This window comes from Bos taurus, chromosome 1 (assembly GCF_002263795.3).
Source record: "Bos taurus isolate L1 Dominette 01449 registration number 42190680 breed Hereford chromosome 1, ARS-UCD2.0, whole genome shotgun sequence".
NCBI classification, from domain to species: Eukaryota; Metazoa; Chordata; class Mammalia; order Artiodactyla; family Bovidae; genus Bos; species Bos taurus.
In genome coordinates, this window is record NC_037328.1 from 149,210,535 (window position 1) to 149,227,331 (window position 16,797).

The 16,797-nt window shown below is 46.9% G+C and overlaps 1 protein-coding gene across 2 annotated transcripts in view; it reads right to left on the bottom strand.

Annotated features, from left to right (window-relative positions):
- HLCS (holocarboxylase synthetase) overlaps positions 1-16,797 on the bottom strand; it is a 214,740-nt gene that overhangs the window by 182,519 nt on the left and 15,424 nt on the right. Inside the window, exons 1-2 of one of the 2 annotated variants that reach the window (XM_005202127.5) lie at positions 10,781-10,996; positions 6,577-6,714 (exon numbers count right to left, since the gene is read on the bottom strand). In XM_005202127.5, coding sequence (XP_005202184.1) covers positions 6,577-6,714; positions 10,781-10,975 — 333 coding nt within the window. In that variant the 5' untranslated portion in view covers positions 10,976-10,996. Of the gene's footprint in view, positions 1-6,576; positions 6,715-10,780; positions 10,997-16,797 lie in introns of those variants that run through there. The other variant, XM_059889582.1, reaches the window with a different exon arrangement.

Sequence of the window (16,797 nt, forward strand, 5' to 3'; positions counted from 1 at the left end):
AAGGAACATATGTGTGCTAAACACTGATAAAAAGAACAAAACAGAAAACAGTATTGCTCCCAAGCAGAAAATCAAGGATGGACCAAGTAAATCCTAGGTAATAGTAAGACACGGATCTGCCACCTCCCAACTGACCACCTCCCAGTTAAAAAGTGAAAGTGAAAGTCACTCAGTTGTGGCTAAGTCACTTCAGTCGTGACCGACTCTTCATGACCTCATGGACTGTAGTCCACCAGGCTCCTCTGTCCATGGGACTCTCCAGGCAAGAATGCTGGAGTGGGTTGCCATGCCATCCTCCAGGGGATCTTCCCAACCCAGGGATCAAACCTGGGTCTCCTGCATTGCAGGAAGATTCTTTACCATCTAAGCCACCAGGGAAGCTCCAGTTGACAGTTATGTCATCCCTAAATCAGCCACCCATTAGGGTTCCATGCCTATTCTGCCTAGAAACAGGTAAAACACACAGCTTCTCTGCAGGTCACTGGTAAGCCCCAGCTCTTCCAGACACCCTGACATCCTGAATCTCCCCAACAGAGCAAGCGTGTGCTGGCCACAGGCAGCCTCCACCTGCAGAGTCCCTGTGACGGTATCCTCGGCGGGCAGCCGATGTGGCAGACAGAGGCAGAATGTGTGAACCTTGCCTAGCTCAGGATTCAGGTGTGCAGTCCTTCCACCCCTCAGGAGCCCCATTCCAAGTGTTAACAGAACCCAGAACTGTTTCTTGCTTATATTTTGAGTTAATTTAATAGACTGTGCAATTTGAGCATCTTAACTTGGTCTGAGAGCCTCTCTACTCTGTGAGCACTGGGTAATGTGACCATTTGGTAAAGTTGGTAATGTTTGGTAATGGAAAGCTATCACTGGTAGTGTTGACTGGTAATGTTCTGGAAAGTTATCACTGCACCAGTGTAATTTGATGCACCACAGGGTCACAAAATGAGTTGGACATGACTTAGCAACTAAACTAAAATAACAATACTCCAGCCACACCTTCGGAGAAGGCAATGGCACCCCACTCCAGTACTCTTGCCTGGAAAATCCCAGGGGCAGAGGAGCCTGGCAGGCTGCAGTCCATGGGGTCACGAAGAGTTGGACACGACTGAGCGACTTCACTTTCACTTTTCACTTCCATGCATTGGAGAAGGAAATGGCAACCCACTCCAGTGTTCTTGCCTGGACAATCCCAGGGACAGGGGAGCCTGGTGGGCTGCCGTCTATGGGGTCGCACAGAGTCGGACACGACTGAAGCGACTTAGCAGCAGCAGCAGCCACACCTTTCCCCTCTGGCCTTCCCCTGACCCACTTTGTCAACTCATGTTAATTAGACTCCAATTGGGAGTTCCCTTCTGGTCCAGGGGTTTAAGACTGCCTTCCAAAGCAGGGGACCTGGGCTCGATCCGTTGTCGGGAAACTATTAATAAGATCCCTTGTGCCACGAGAGCTTCCCCGGTGGCTCAGCTGATAACAAACCTGCCTGCAATGCAGAAGACCCTGGTTCGATCCTTGGGTCAAGACGATCCCCTGGAGAAAGGATAGGCTAACCACTCCAGTATTCTTGGGCTACCCAGGTGGCCCAGATGGTAAAGAATCGGCCTGCAATGCAGGAGACCTGGGTTGGGAAGATCCCCTGGTGAAGGGAATGGCCACCTACAGCAGTATTCTTGCCTGGAGAATTCCATAGACAGAGGAGCCTGGCGGGAAACAGTCCATGAGGTCTCAAAGAGTCAGACATGACTGAGCGACTTTCACTTCACTTTGTGCCATGAAGCAACTAAGCCTACACACTGCAATGAAGAGCCAATGCAGCCAAAAACAAATTTTAAAAAACTGTTTAATTAGACTTCAATTGTCCCCAAGTACAAACGCTCTGTGTGCCTCCGTACCTGCCTAGAAAGCCCTTTCCTCCTCCTTCACCTAATTCTTATTTTTCCTTAAAACCTCAGCTGTTGTGCCCACCCTGAAAGTCCTTCCTGACATCACCCCATCTGGATAGGTTCACCATCTTCCCCTGTACTTGCTTTCCCAGAGCACTTATCACAGTGAACTTTAATTGTTCATTTACTTAGCTGTCTTCTCCCCTCACACTGTGAGCTCCTTAAGATGACTGTGACTCTCATTTCTGAATGCATTTTTTTCCTTTAAGTCTTTATTGAATTTGTTACAATATTGCTTCTGTCTTACCGTTTTGGTTTTTTGGCCACAAGGCACAGGGAATCTTAGCTCCCAGACCAGGAACTGAATCCACACTAGTCTTAACCACTGGGCTGCCAGGAAAGTCCCTCTGAGTGTTCCTTTCATCTTCAAATGACATACATCCAGCCCTAGAACATAATCTGACACATAGCAGGCACTCAATAGCCCTTGGATGCATGCATGAAGGCCTTTACAGAATGCAAAGAACATGAGTGAATTTTCTGCAACAAAAAAACTGTGTAAGTTCTTTGGGTCACCAACTCTTACTAAACAGGACTGCTAATATAAGCACAGAAGACACTCAAAATTGAGCTGAATCTGCCATGACTCATTGGTATCTCTTATGGCACTTATGAAATAACTAGGAATACTGTTCAATAAATATCTGTTAGTGAAAGAATGACTAAGTGAAAATATGAATGTGTGAATGCTACAGTTTTTAAACTGACTTCCTGAAATTCATTTTTTTTATTGTCAGGGGGTCTGTAGAATGACCACAAAGGAGATATTAAAAATCCGCAAAGGTGCCATTTTTCAATAGCTGTAGGAGTGGTACTGTCCTAAAAATGGGAAAGAATTTTATCAAGTTCAAAAGTCTTTCCTCAATAACATATTTGCTATTAAATATCTTAGGGTCCTATCAAATTCAAATGACTTGAGAGTTAGGTGAAATACATAGATTCATGAACACCCCCAAGCTGCAAAATCCCATTAAGCAATAAACCTGAATGGGAACAGCAGACGTAGGAGACAGAGACCTGTGAAATCAACTCCTTTTTTAAGATCTGAAGTCCAGTTTACAAAACAGAGCTGTGTAAGTTCTTTGGGTTATCAACTCTTGGGTCATCTGAGCAATAAATAGCCATGGTGGTTCAAAATATGGCTCTAGACAGCTCTAGCTCCTGGTTGCAAAATCCACTAAACTCTCTGATCACAAATAAGATGACTTAACTGGAGAGTACCCTTGGTGGATAGGCATCTTTTTGCCCCCAGAATTAAGTAACCACTGCGATATTCCAGTGTTGGTAGTCCAGTAGTAAGAATCTGCCTGCCAATGCAGAGGGCACAAGCTTGATTCTTGGTCTGGGAGCTAAGATTCCACATGTTGCAGGGCAACTACGCCCGTGCGCCCCACAACTACTGAGCCCAAGCACCCTGGAACCCACGCTCCACAACGAGAGAAGTCGCCTCAAAGAGAAGCCCTCACCCGCCGCGGCTAGAAAGTAGCCCCCCACTCGCCGCAACTAGAGAAAGGCTCAAGCACAGCCAAAAGTATATAATTTATCTAAAAATTTTAAAAGCTCTGTAGGTTTTTGAAGGAGGAGGGCATGACAACCCACTCCAGTATTCTTGCCTGGAGAAGCCCTATGGACTGAGGAGCCTGGTGGGCTACAGTCCATGGGGTCACAAAGAGACGAACACGACTGAGCGACTAAACACAGCACAGGTGATTTAAAATAATAAAAAGAATTAGGTAACAGCCATGAGGAGAGATCTTAAATCGACCTTAGAAGGTAAACTAAATGAGAGAGCTGCGGCAGAAATGTTAATCATCTCCCAACATCTAGTCTTTCTTTCTCCCTTGTAGGAACAGAACTCCAGGTCTTCACAGAATCCATGGCTGCCCAGCTACGGACTGCATTTCTCCACCTCCCTCCAGCTGGGAGACATGTGATGTGAAGCTCCTGGATGATAGCCTCAAAGAGGAAGTGCGTTGGTCCCCACCTTCCCTGTCTTTCTCTATTCTGAGGGCTGGAATGCAGATCAGGTTAGGGGGTGGGGGTCGGGGTTGGGTAGCAGGAGCCCAGCCTCCACCAAGACAGAGAACAGGATGATGGCAGAGGGCAGGCAGCCTAGCAACAGGGCAGAAAGGGGCTGGGTCCCTGGGTGGCCTTCCAGAGCAGGACCTTCCCCCTCAGAGACAAGTTCGCGTCTACCTTGTCTGAAGCACTACGGGCTAGGCATCACTCGTTACAACAGCTTAGCCTGGACCTTGGGCTTCCCTGATGGCTCAGACAGTAAAGACTCTGCCTGCGATGTGGGAGACCTAGGTTCGATCCCTGGGTCGGGAAGATCCCCTGGAGGAGGGCATGGCAACCCACTCCAGTATTCTTGCCTGGAGATTCCCATGGACGGAGGAGTCTGGGGGGCTACAGTCCCTGGGGTCGCAAAGAGTCGGACACAACTGAGTGACTTTAACAACAGCCTGTACCTTACCTAATACAGTAACCATGTTCCTTAAGATACTATGTGTATAGAGATACACATTAGGCAACAATGACCCATGAAAATTAAGATCACAGTGGGTCATACTTTTGTGTTAAAAAAGGAATCTGTGCATATGTGATATTTTATATAGTTGCAATATTTTAGAAATTTTGGCACAGATTTTAAGTTGAAATCTTACTAGATATATACACCATTAGAATACATAAGAAAACTTCAGAGACCTCCCTGGTGGTCCCGCAGGTAAGACTTCACCTTGCAATGCAGAAAGCGCAGGTTCTATCCCTGGTCGGGGACTAAGATCCCATACCCCTTGTGGCCAAGAGACAAAAACATGAAACAGAAGCAATATTACAACACATTCAATAAAGACACTAAAAAATGGTTGATGTCAAAAAAAAAAAACTTTAACCTTTAATCATATAACTTCGATTTTCTTCTCTTTAAAAATGACCATAATATAAAACTGTAAGCACTAGAGGTAATAAAACACCAAGCAGGGGCTCAATAAATGGTATGATTATTATCCTAAGTATATATACAGCTTAATAAACAGCAGGAACTGGCAGGACAAAAATGTCATGTCCTAGCACACTAGGTTACTGTCAGACCACCACCTGCAAAACTCTAAATCCCTCCTGAGCCCCAAACAGAGGAGAGGTTCCTGCTCTCCTTTACTTTTTCCTATCTGCTCTTATTTCCATCCACCTTGAGTTCTAGTCAATTATTTCCAGTCTTATTTCTCTCTTCCTTTTCATTCATCCCAACACAATGTCTTCAAGACAGTGTTGTGAGATGGAGGTCCAGTGGCCATGGGTGTCTTCAGCAAAACACCTCCTGGATTGTTCACGCCACAGGCAGGAAGCATACAATGGGTGAGTGAGGGCAGAAAGGACTCACCCCAGATGCCAGCAGAAGCAGCTATAAGCGGGTGGGGGCTGGGAAGGAGTTAGAGTCAGGCACCCATGAGCCTGAGAGGTGACAGCCCCGGGGAGAAGGCATCCATTGAGAGCTTACACCAGAGGCTGTGTGTCCAGAAAGATGACAGGCCGTCTCAAGGAAAACCCACAAAGGAGACCCAAGACATGATCATGCCATTTTCAGATTCAACAAAAAGATAATGAAGAGGAGGATGCAATGAGGAGGAATGGAAGGGAAGGAATAAAATCTGGGACGTGTGGACAGTGGATTTAGCAGAAAGAAAGGAATTAGCAGAACTAGTCACTGACTGGCAGGAAGGAGGCAGGAGGAGGGGAAAGGACCCACAGGCTGGAGTGTTCATCTGAGATTTTCTTTTTTTTTCATCCAGGAAATAAATACAAACGACCGGTTTGGGACACGTTACTGAGTTTGAAGTGCCTTCAGAATACTCAGGGTGAGACGTCCAGGAGAACTCAGTGATAGAAATGAGCTGATTTGGGCAGCAAGAAGCTGTGGGGCTGGACTAGATGACCTAGGGAGAGACCTGAGCGCTGCTGCCCAGTAACATACCACAAGCCAGAGACACAGCTTAAACACAGGTAGCGCTTTTTTTTTGGCTGTATCATGCAGCATGTACGATCTTAGTTCCCGAACTAGGGACCTAAGTGCCCCTACAGTGGAAGCATGGAGTCTTAACCACTGAACCACCAGGGAAGTCCCCAAATATAGATATATAAATAGATATACAGATATATGTATGTATGTATTTGGATATATATGTATTTGGCTGCACAGAATCTTAGTTCCCTAACCAGGGATCCAACCTGGGCCCCAGCAGTAAAAGCACTGGGTCCAAACCACTGGACTACCAGTGTCCCTACTAATATATTTTTATCTAACCCAAAATAGGGCTTCCCTGATAGCTCAGTTGATAAAGAATCTGCCTGCAATGCAGGAGACCTGGGTTCGATCTCTGGGTTGGGAAGATTCCCTGGAGAAGGAAATGGCAACCCACTTCAGTATTCTTGCCTGGAGAATTCCAGGGACAGAGGAGCCCGGTGGGCTACAGCCCATGGGGTCACAAAGAGTCAGACCAGACTGAGCAACTTGACACTTTCACTTTCAACCCGAAATATCCAAAAAGAAAGCAAATCAGGCAAGCCAAGAAAGAGCACTCATGTAAAATAACAAATTCAGTTTTGATAATGGTTGACAAATGACAAACACGGTACTCACAGTTTCCGAAGAGGATGCCGGTGTCTGTAAATTCTCACCTTGCACCCAAATGCTCTCTGTCACAAAGGCGATGTGCTCTGCTTCAAGTATAAAAGGAGATACCAGGAACAGGGCCCATTTGTTTAAGTCATCAATGGACTGGATGGAGGGAAAGAAACACAATTCAATAGAGGATTCAGTATGACTTCAAAAACAACTGTCCCTTATATTAACATCTAGGACGTCCTCGCCTTTGTAATTCCAGGTGGCATATACATTAAGGCCATCCGATGCTCTCCTGTACACTGCATTAACTCACATTTTTTTGTTGTTGAGCTGAAAGTTGCTCAGTTGTGTCTGACTCTTTGTGACCCCATGAACTACACAGTCCATGGGATTCTCCAGGCCAGAATACTGAAGTGGGTAGCCTTTCCCTTCTCCAGGGGATCTTCCCGACCCAGGTATCGAACCAGGGTTTCCTGCGTTGCAAGCTTGATTCTTTACCAACTGAATTCTAGTTGTTGCGCTGTGACCATATAAATAGCTGCAAAATCCCATGGACAGAGGAGCCTGGCAGGCTACAGTCCAAGGGGTCGCAAAAGAGTTGGACACGACTGAGCGACTAAACAACAAAGAACAACATCCTTCAGTGACCCATGACAGCTTTCACTTCTTCTGTTACTTGTTAGGGCTTCCCTGGTAGCTCAGTCGGTAAAGAATCTGCCTGCAGTGCAGGAGACCAGTGTTCATCCAAGCAATTAATTCTGAAGCTTATTCCCACCATTTCTTACTGCCGAGCACATGTAGGAGTTTTCCAAATTACTATTTTGAAGTACATTTAAAGGTGAGGTGGCTCAGAAGTACATGCTCGTCAGCAGAAGCTTGTTACTGACAGTTGCCCAAAGAGCTGTTCTTCCATCTCCTCCAGCCGTGACAGCGTCAAGATCAGTTAGCAGATGGGCTATGATCACTGACTTCTGCTTGCCCCCTGAAATCTCTCTAGAAAGACTGTACATTAATGTTAAAAGGCTTTAAGACAAGGCACATCCAGAGCAGAAAAAGCTGAAAGCTAAAGTTGCAAGTGGGGTGCCTTCTCATCATCACCCACCCCCAAAAAGGGCATTTGGGTCAAGTTCCATAGGGTTACTTGTCAGTTCAAACCTGCCCTTGCTGGGAAGATTGGAAAGTTATTTTCACGGGTCCTAGTAACCTGGCACAAAGCAGAAGCTTAATAAATATCTGTTGAACCAATCAGTGAATGAAAATGAGAGAGAATAACTCCTATGGGTAAACGTAATTATTTGATGGTAGTTAAAAACAAAAACCAGGTTGTAGGAACTTGCCTGGTGGTCCAATGGTTAGGAATCCACCGGCCAATGCAGAGGACAAGCGTTTGAGCCCTGGTCCGGGAAGATCCCACACGCCTTGGGGCAACTAAGCCCGAGGAACCACAACCACTGAAGCCCACACACCTTAGAGACCGTGCTGTGCAGCAAGAGAAGTCACCACAACTAGAGTAGCCCCTACTCACTGAAACTGAGGAGCAGACCCCACTCGCTTGCAACTATAGAAAGCCCGAACAGCAATGAAGACTCAGTGCAGCCAAAAATAAGTAAAAATTTTTTAAAAGAGCAAAATAATTTAAAAGATTGTCCACTTTACCCATAGAAAATATGTACATTAAACAAAAAGCTTCAAAGTTCCAGTTTGTATAAACTATCTTTGGTGATACTTAATTCTTGCAGGACCTTTGATTACATAAACATACACATATGGTACTTTTATGCATCTGATTTTAAGTATATAAAATACGGAGACCGCAAAGGCATAAGATTCAGTTCTGTAAAGTTACTTCGGCCCAGGGAGACTGACAATAAGGTATCCATTGAACCAAATCATCAGCCCCACGGTATTTTCAGTCTTAAAATAACAGTAGCTAATCATAAATAACCAAACTTCCCAATTGCAGGCTTCAAACAGAGCTTAATTAAGCCCAGCAACCACTACTTTATTCAGTGAAACATTGAGTAACTATTACAGGTCAAGCTGCTAAGCCAAACAGACCCAATTTCTAGGGAGAAAAAGATAAAAATTGGACATAATGAAAAATAATTTTTAAAAGAATATATATATATAACTGAATCACTTTGCTGTACAGCAGAAATTAACACAACATTGTATATCAACTATACTTCAATTTTTAAAACATGAAAATAAAAATGAGGACTTCCCCTGTGGTCGAGTGGCCAAGACTCCGCACTCCCAATGCAGGTGGCCCAGGTTCCATCCCTGGTATAGGAACTAGATCCCACATGCCAAAAGGAAGGATCCCACATACTACAAAGAAGATCAAAGATCCTGTGTATTTCAACTAAGACCCAGCACAGCCAAATAAATAGTTTTTTAATGAAAAAAATAAACCTCACAATGAAAAAAAAGATAAAAACTGGAATTTCATATTTGAATTTGAATTTCATATTTGAAAGGCAACTTAAAGTCTATGAGGATACAGAGCTAACTGGTCACATCTAGTGTGGACTAGGGGACATCTCTGTGAAATAGTGATTTCTGGGCAAAGCTCTAAGAAGGACAGCAAACAAAAACCCAAAAGCCCAAAACCTGTTTAGCCCAGGTACCCCTAAACCCAGCTAGAGCAGTAAGCAAGGGCTGAAAAGCTTTAGTTAACAGTTATCAAAGTTAACAGAAGCCCAATGAAGTCATGGAGATGTGCAAAAGTAAAACTGTCTCCCAAGAAAACTAAAGACATTTGCATCTCACTTCTCATTATTTTTGGATGTTCAAAATTTCTACTCTAAATTTTTAAGTAAATGAATCCAGTTTGGAAACCACTACTTATAAAAGAAGGGCTTCCCAGGTGGCTCAGCAGTAAAGTATCTGCCTGAAATGCAGGAGACGCAGGTTTGATACCTGGGTCAAGAAGATGGCAACCCACTCCAGTATTCTTGCCTGGAGAATCCCATGGACAAGAGGAGCCTGCAGTCCAAGGGGTGGCAAAGAGTCAAACACGACTTAGCAGCAACAAATTATAGAAAAATCCACCCTTGCATTTTTCATTATCATCTTTCTCAATCAGGATTCCTTAAAAGAATTAAGCCGTCCTTCGCTCAGGAATCTACTGAATGTAATGAATGAACATCTAGGTGATATTAGACACCCACTCTCTCAGAACTGACAAAAATCACTCATATTCTGTGTTATATAGTATATCAACAAGAATGGGTATTTTTGATTTGTAGCAGCAAAGTACAATGGCATACCTAAGCATAACCCCAACAAAATATTCAAACCTGGGATAAGAGTTTAATTTCCGCACACTTTTACACACACAAAGAAAAACTCATTTTAATGCCAAGAGTGATCCAACTTTTCACGAGGAAGAGCAAAGAGCAAGAAACCATTAAAAGCAAAACACTTTTAAATGTTAATGACAGCAATATGGGTGATGTCCATGGCAATCTGCACAGCACTGCCCTCGCAAGCTCACTTCCAATAGCTGAGTGGAAAGAACTATTGTTCTGCAGAGATTAAAGCAACGGCCGCCCCAGGTCATCCTGTGAGTGACAGGGCCGGCTGAACTTGTACTTTAGGCTAAGTATTCGGCCAAGGCGACCGGACTGCATGCAAACCGAAAGCAAAAAGATGCAAAGATTAAAGAGTAGGTGCCCGGATTGGTACATGACGCAACTGACAGGAGCTGGGGGCAGGGCACTTTTTGTCACCACGGAAACAGGCGACAGAAAGCTGAGGATTTTGCTGTGCGTCTCTGGAGTCGGGTTCACCACATCTCCGGCCCAGGGCAGGCGAGAGACGATGGAGGGACTCGAGGCGGGCGCTGCTCAGGGGCTAATCGACTCTGCACAGGTACAGGGGTACACGCCGCTTCGGCACCGCCAAGACCCAGGCGTCCGGACCCTCGCGCGGGCACCGCGTGGACAGGTGATCCGATCGGTTTCTGGCCCGATATTCCGGGCTCCCGAGGGTATCGCGTGCAGGGCAGGCCCCGAAGCTGGTCCTCCCGGGACCCCACGGCCTCTCGAGGCCTCCAGGCAAGCGGAAGGGGCCCGCTGGCCGCACACACCAGGGCCGATCGCGGGGTCCGGGCTGGGGGGCGCTCCCGGCTCCCTGCCAGCCCCGCGGCCGCGTGCCTCCGACCGAGCCTGACCCCGGCCCCTCACCACCGGCCGCGCACCCAGCGCCCGCCCACCTGGCTCTCGCCGACACAGAAGACCCGGCCGCCACGGCTAAGGCACACGCGGGAGCCCCGGGGCGGTGCGGCCGCGCTGCAGAAGGTGAAGGAGCAGCGCGAGGCGCGCAGCCGCTGCACCGTGGCGCGCACGAGCGCGGCCGGCCCGCGCCCCCAGCGCGCCCACAGGTACAGGTAGCACAGCGTGATGAGCATGGCCGGCCGGCCGGCGGCGGCAGAGCGCGGGCCCGGGACGCTTGCACTACCGGCCGGCCCTCCCGACCCCGCCCTCCCGGCCCGCCCCCACCGAGCGGCCCGCCCCCACCGAGAGGCCCTCCGGCCCCGCCTCCGCCCCGTCCCGGCCCGACCCCGCCCTCCCATCGGCCTCCCCGCGAGCGCCCGAGCGCCCGGCCCCGCCCTCCCATCCGCCCCGCCCGTGCACTCGAGCGCCCGGCCCCGCCCTCTGGCCGGCCCCGCCTCCCGCCCTAGAGAGCGCCCGACCCCTCCCGCCTTACCACCCTCCCGCCGGCCCCGCCCTCCTGCCTAAGCACCCGGCCCCGCCCTCTCGTCGGCCACGCCCTCCCCCGCCCGGCCACGCCCTCCCGCCGGCCCACCTCTCCCGCCGGCCCCCATCTCCCGCCGACCGGAAGAGGCCGCGCCGCCGGAAGAGCCCGCGGGGTAGTTGGGGAGGGTGATGGAGGACGTGTTGATGGAGGGAGAAGGGCGGCTGGAACCAGAGGGAGGGAGGCCTGTGGGGAGGGCGGTTATGGAGGGAGAAGACAGGCAGTGCCAGGAGAGGTGAGTGGAAAGGGACCGGGGAAGGCCACTCTGGGGGGAGGCTGGGGGGCAACGTAAAGGAGGAAGAAGGCAGACGGCGCAGTAGGCTGGGGACCAAGGGGAAGCCCAGTGGCTGCCTGGCCGGGTTAAGCCAGAGTCCAGCCGTCCACCCTTGAGGGTTCGGACGCAGATTGAGGAAGGGGCTGATTAACCAGCGCCATACAAAAATAGGGAAGCCTTGCGTACTGCATCCACGGGGTCGCGAAAGAGTCCGACACGACTTAGCGACTGAACATTATCAGGGCCCAAAGTGGGTTGATACACACCAGCCATCCAGTCCAAGTGGGAAAAGACGAGACTTTTTATTAGATTATACGACGACTTCATCTCACACACTAGCAAAGTAATGCTCAAAATTCTCCAAGACAGGCTTCTACAGGAACTTCCAGATGTTCAAGCTGGGTTTAGAAAAGGCAGAGGAATCAGAGATCAAATTGCCAACATCCGTTGGATCATCAAAAAAGCAAGAGAGTGCCAGAAAAACACCTGCTTTATTGATTATGCCAAAGCCTTTGACTGTACAGATCACAACAAACTGTGGAAAATTCTTCAAGAGATGGGAATACCAGACCACCCCACCTGCCTCCTGAGAAATCTGTATGCAGGTCAAGAAGCAACATTTAGAACTGGACATGGAACAAAAGACTGGTTCAAAATTGGGAAAGGAGTATGAAATGCTGGACTGGATGAAGCACAAGCTGGAATCAAGATTGCTGAAAGAAATATCAATAACCTCAGATACGCAGATGACACGAGAACTAAAGAGCCTTTTGATGAAAGAGGAGAGTGAAAAAGCTGACTTAAAACTCACATTCAAAAAACTAAGATCATGGCATCTGGTCCCATCACTTCATGGCATATAGATGGGGAAACGATGGAAACAGTGACAGACTATTTTCTTGGACTCCAAAATCACTGCCGATGGTGACTGCAGCCATGAAATCAAAAGACACTTGCTCCTTGGAAGAAAAGCTATGATCAACCTGCTGCTGCTGCTGCTAAGTTGCTTCAGTCGTGTCCGACTCTATGCAACCCCATAGACGGCAGCCCACCAGGCTCCCCCGTCCCTGGGATTCTCCAGGCAAGAACACTGGAGTGGGTTGTCATTTCCTTCTCCAGTGCATGAAAGTGAAAAGTGAAAGTGAAGTCACTCAGTTTTGTCCTGTCCGACTCTTCGCGACCCCATGGACTGCAGCCTACCAGGCTCCTCCGCCCGTGTGATTTTCCAGGCAAGAGTAGACAGCACATTTAAAAGTGGAGACATCATTACTTTGCCAGCAAAGGTCCATCTAGTCAAAGCTATGGTTTGACCAGTCATCATGTATGGATGTGAGAATTGGACTATAAAGAAAGCTGAGGGCCAAAGAATTGGTGCTTTTGAACTGTGGTCACCTGATGTGAAGAACTGACTCATTGGGAAGACCCTGATGCTGGAAAAGATTGAGGGCAGGAGGAGAAGGGGGCAGTAGAGGATGACATGGTTGGATGGTATCACCGACTCGATGGACATGAATTTAAGCAAGCTCTGGGAGTTGGTGATGGACAGAGAAGCCTGGCGTGCTGCAGTCCACGGGATCGCAGAGTGGGACACAGCTGAGCAACTGAACTGAACTACACCTTCAAGCAAAAGGAATTTTAAGATAAAAGACATAAATTCACACAATGCAATAATAATATGTATTTCTGGACTCTTTTAGAATAAAGACAGGAAACAAGTGGAAGACAGAAGAGCACTACAAGGTGGCCTGCTGTTCTTAAATATGTGGGTCACCAGCCTAACTATGAGCATCCTATGACCAAGAGAGAAAGGGAAGCAGGATTCAATGTTCCTGTCCCCTCAGAGAATCATGGTGGCCCCTAAACCTGACAGGTTTCTCCCCTGGAACTTCATCTTTTTTTAAAGGCAGTATGTAAAGAACAGCGTCCTCAGCTCAAGTAGAGCAGAGGTTTTCTCTGTGTTACTTCCTGCCCCCACCTTTGCTGTAAATGGAGGGCAGATTGCAGGGAGGCCACTCCCAAGTCTGTCTTAATCCAGGGGCTTATTTTTAACATACCTGAACATTCATCTGCTTTAAAATAGCAGCATAGGGACTTACTGGTGATCCAGTGGCTAAGACTCTGCACTTCCAATGCAGAGGGCCCAGGTTCGGTCCCTGGTCAGGGAACTGGATCCCTCATGCCGCCACTAAGACCCAACGAAGTCAAATAAATTTTAAAAAACAGCAGTATAGGGATTTCCCTGGTGGTACAGTGGATAAGAATTTGCCTGCCAATGCAGGGGGCTTGGGTTGGACCCCTGGTCCAGTAAGATTCCACCTACCACCAGGGCAACTAAGCCCAATAGGGAGCCACCATCTACTGAAGCCTGTGTGCCTAGAGCCTGTGTGCAGCAACCAGAGAAGCCACCACAATGAGAAGCCTTCGCGTTGCAATGACAAGTAGCCCCCACTTGGTGCAACTGAAGAAAGCCTGTGCACAGCAACAAAGACCCAGTGCAGACAAAATTAATTAACTCAATTAGAATCATTTAACCAAGTGACTAACCCTAATGCTTTATTAGAAGAGCTCGTCAAATAGCCTTCTTGGAGTTTGCTAAATTCTGGCTCAGCTAGAAATGCAGAGGTCACCTCATCTACCTGAAGGTCACAAGTAGCCCGAGTTTTTTCAAGTTCCTCAAGAACTTTGTGCCCTCTGCTTCCCACAGACACCGTAACTCCATCTGGCCAGATGAGAACTTCAGAGGTTTGCACTTAGATGCTTTAGGATGTCAGGGTCTCAGAAAACATCTTAAGAGGGACTTCTCTGGTGGTCCAGTGGTTAAGAATCCACCTTCCAGTGCAAGGGACAAGAGTTCCATCCCTGGTTAGGGAACTAAGATCCCACGTGCTGCAGGCCAGCTGAGCCCTTGTGTTGCAAGTAGAGAAGCCTGTATGTCCCAACAAAGACCCAGTACAGCCAAAAAAAAAAAATTTTTTTTAAAGCAATGTGGTAAAATATGAGGATCTGCCAGTTCTGGGTTACAAAGCATGGGGACCATAAGGGACAGGATGAACTGAGAAGAGGGTAAGGTTCCTCTGAACCACTGAATTGAAGACCAGTGATACCATTCACACCCAGGAAGGAACTCAGTAAGGGAGGTAAAGAGGAATAAGAGAAGTCACACAATAAGCCCCATTTATGATCCCATGTAAAATGATGGAAAGGGCTCAGAAAGGAGCTTAGCTCATCATCCCCAGACAGCAAAGGGGAAGGATGCAAAACTAAGATATCAGGGATCGTACTGGGTATACGTGATTCATGTCGTGTAGCCCCTCACTACTCAAAATGTGGTCCTTGGCTGTATCAGGATCACAGGGGCCTTGCTGTAAATGCAGAATCCTAAGCCCCACCCCAGAACCACTGAATCAGCATCTGCACTTGAAGAAAATCCCCAGGTGATTCACAGAGTTCAAGAAGCAGTGCTAAAGTCACCTCTGTCATTCCCTGCATCTGGGTAGTCTTAGACAAAGCTGTTATTTAAATCTTGCTAATTAGCAAATGCCCAGGCCCAAACCAACCACCACCACTACCCTTGCTCAAAAGTTAATTTTGTACCGTATGATCCAGCCGTCCCACTCCTAGGAGAGTATAATTCAAAGATACATGCACCCCAGTATTCACCAAAGCACTGTTTACAATAGCCAAGACTTGGAAGCAACCTGAACGTCCACGAGAGATGAATGGATAAAGATATGGTACATATACACAATGGAATAGTATTCAGCCATTAAATGCCTTTTGCAACAACATAGATAGACCTAGACATTATCATACGAAGTGAGGTAAGTGAAAGACAAATATCCTAAGATATCATTTATACGAAAAAAGATATAAAGTTATTTACAAAGCAGAAACAGACATGCAGTTAGAAACAAAAATTTTTGTTAATTTGAGTCCCAGTATTTGAAAAGGTTTATTCCAAATAGGAAAAATTTATATTAAATGCCTTTTGAATTTCCCTAAATGATTTCTTATTATACAGTGAAGCTGAGAAATTTATTACATTAATGGCATTTTATTTTGGTAAAAGTGAAGTTGCTCAGTCGTGTCCAACTCTTTGCGACCCCATGGACTGTGGCCTACCAGGTTCCACTGTCCATGGGATTTTCCAGGCAAGAATACTGGAGTGGGTTGCCATTTCCTTCTCCAGGAGATCTTCCCGACCCAGGGATTGAACCCAGGTCTCCCACATTGTAGGCAGATGCTTTACTGTCTTGAGCCATCAGGGAAGACCTATTTTTTTTTTTTTTTGGTAAACTTTGCTTATTTTTCTACTGTTATTACTGCTTCTAAAGTTTTATATTTATCAAAAGGACTCTACACCAGAGTTGTCTGTAATTAAAAATATAGATGACAGTAAAGACAAGATGTGAACTGTGACCCAAGAATTAAGTTTTCACATAAACCTATGATGATGACACATGTAATGCGTCATTATATCTTAATTATATAATTAATAGCTACCTGTGGCACAGTGGTAAAGAATCCATCAGCAATGCAGGAGCCATGGGTTTGATCCCTGGGTTAGGAAGGTTCTCTAGCGAAGGAAATAGCAACCCACTCCAGTATTCTTGCCTGAGAAATCCCATGGACAGAGGAGCCTGGCGGGCTACAGGCCATGGGGTGGCAAAGAGTCAAAGTCAGACACTAAACAACAACAAATACTAAGATAACAGCTAACTACCTGATCTTTCCACAGTAAAAATAAACCATGACTATTATAGGTCAAGATAACACTGACTAGGAGAATCAACTGAATTTATTTACTATAAATCTTGCAACAATATGAAACATATATAAAATTGCCAAGAAAATGTTACTGTATTTTTAAAGAAAAAATCAGTTTTAAGATAAGGTTGTGAAAGTGGCTCAGTTGTGTCCGACTCTTTGAGACCTCATGGACTATACAGTCCATGGACTTCTCCAGGCCAGAATCCTGGAGTGGGTAGCCTTTCCCTTCAGGGGATCTTCCCGACCCAGTAATCAAACCAGGGTCTTAACTGCATTGCAGGCGGATTCTTTACCAACTGAGCTATCAATACTAATTGAAACCGGAATTCAGCAGAGCGTCACTAAAGATTATCGAGGAAAGAGACACTCTCCAAAGGGAATGGGAAAGAAGGTTGCTTCCAAAGTCAGAACAATGAGATAGAAAACAATAG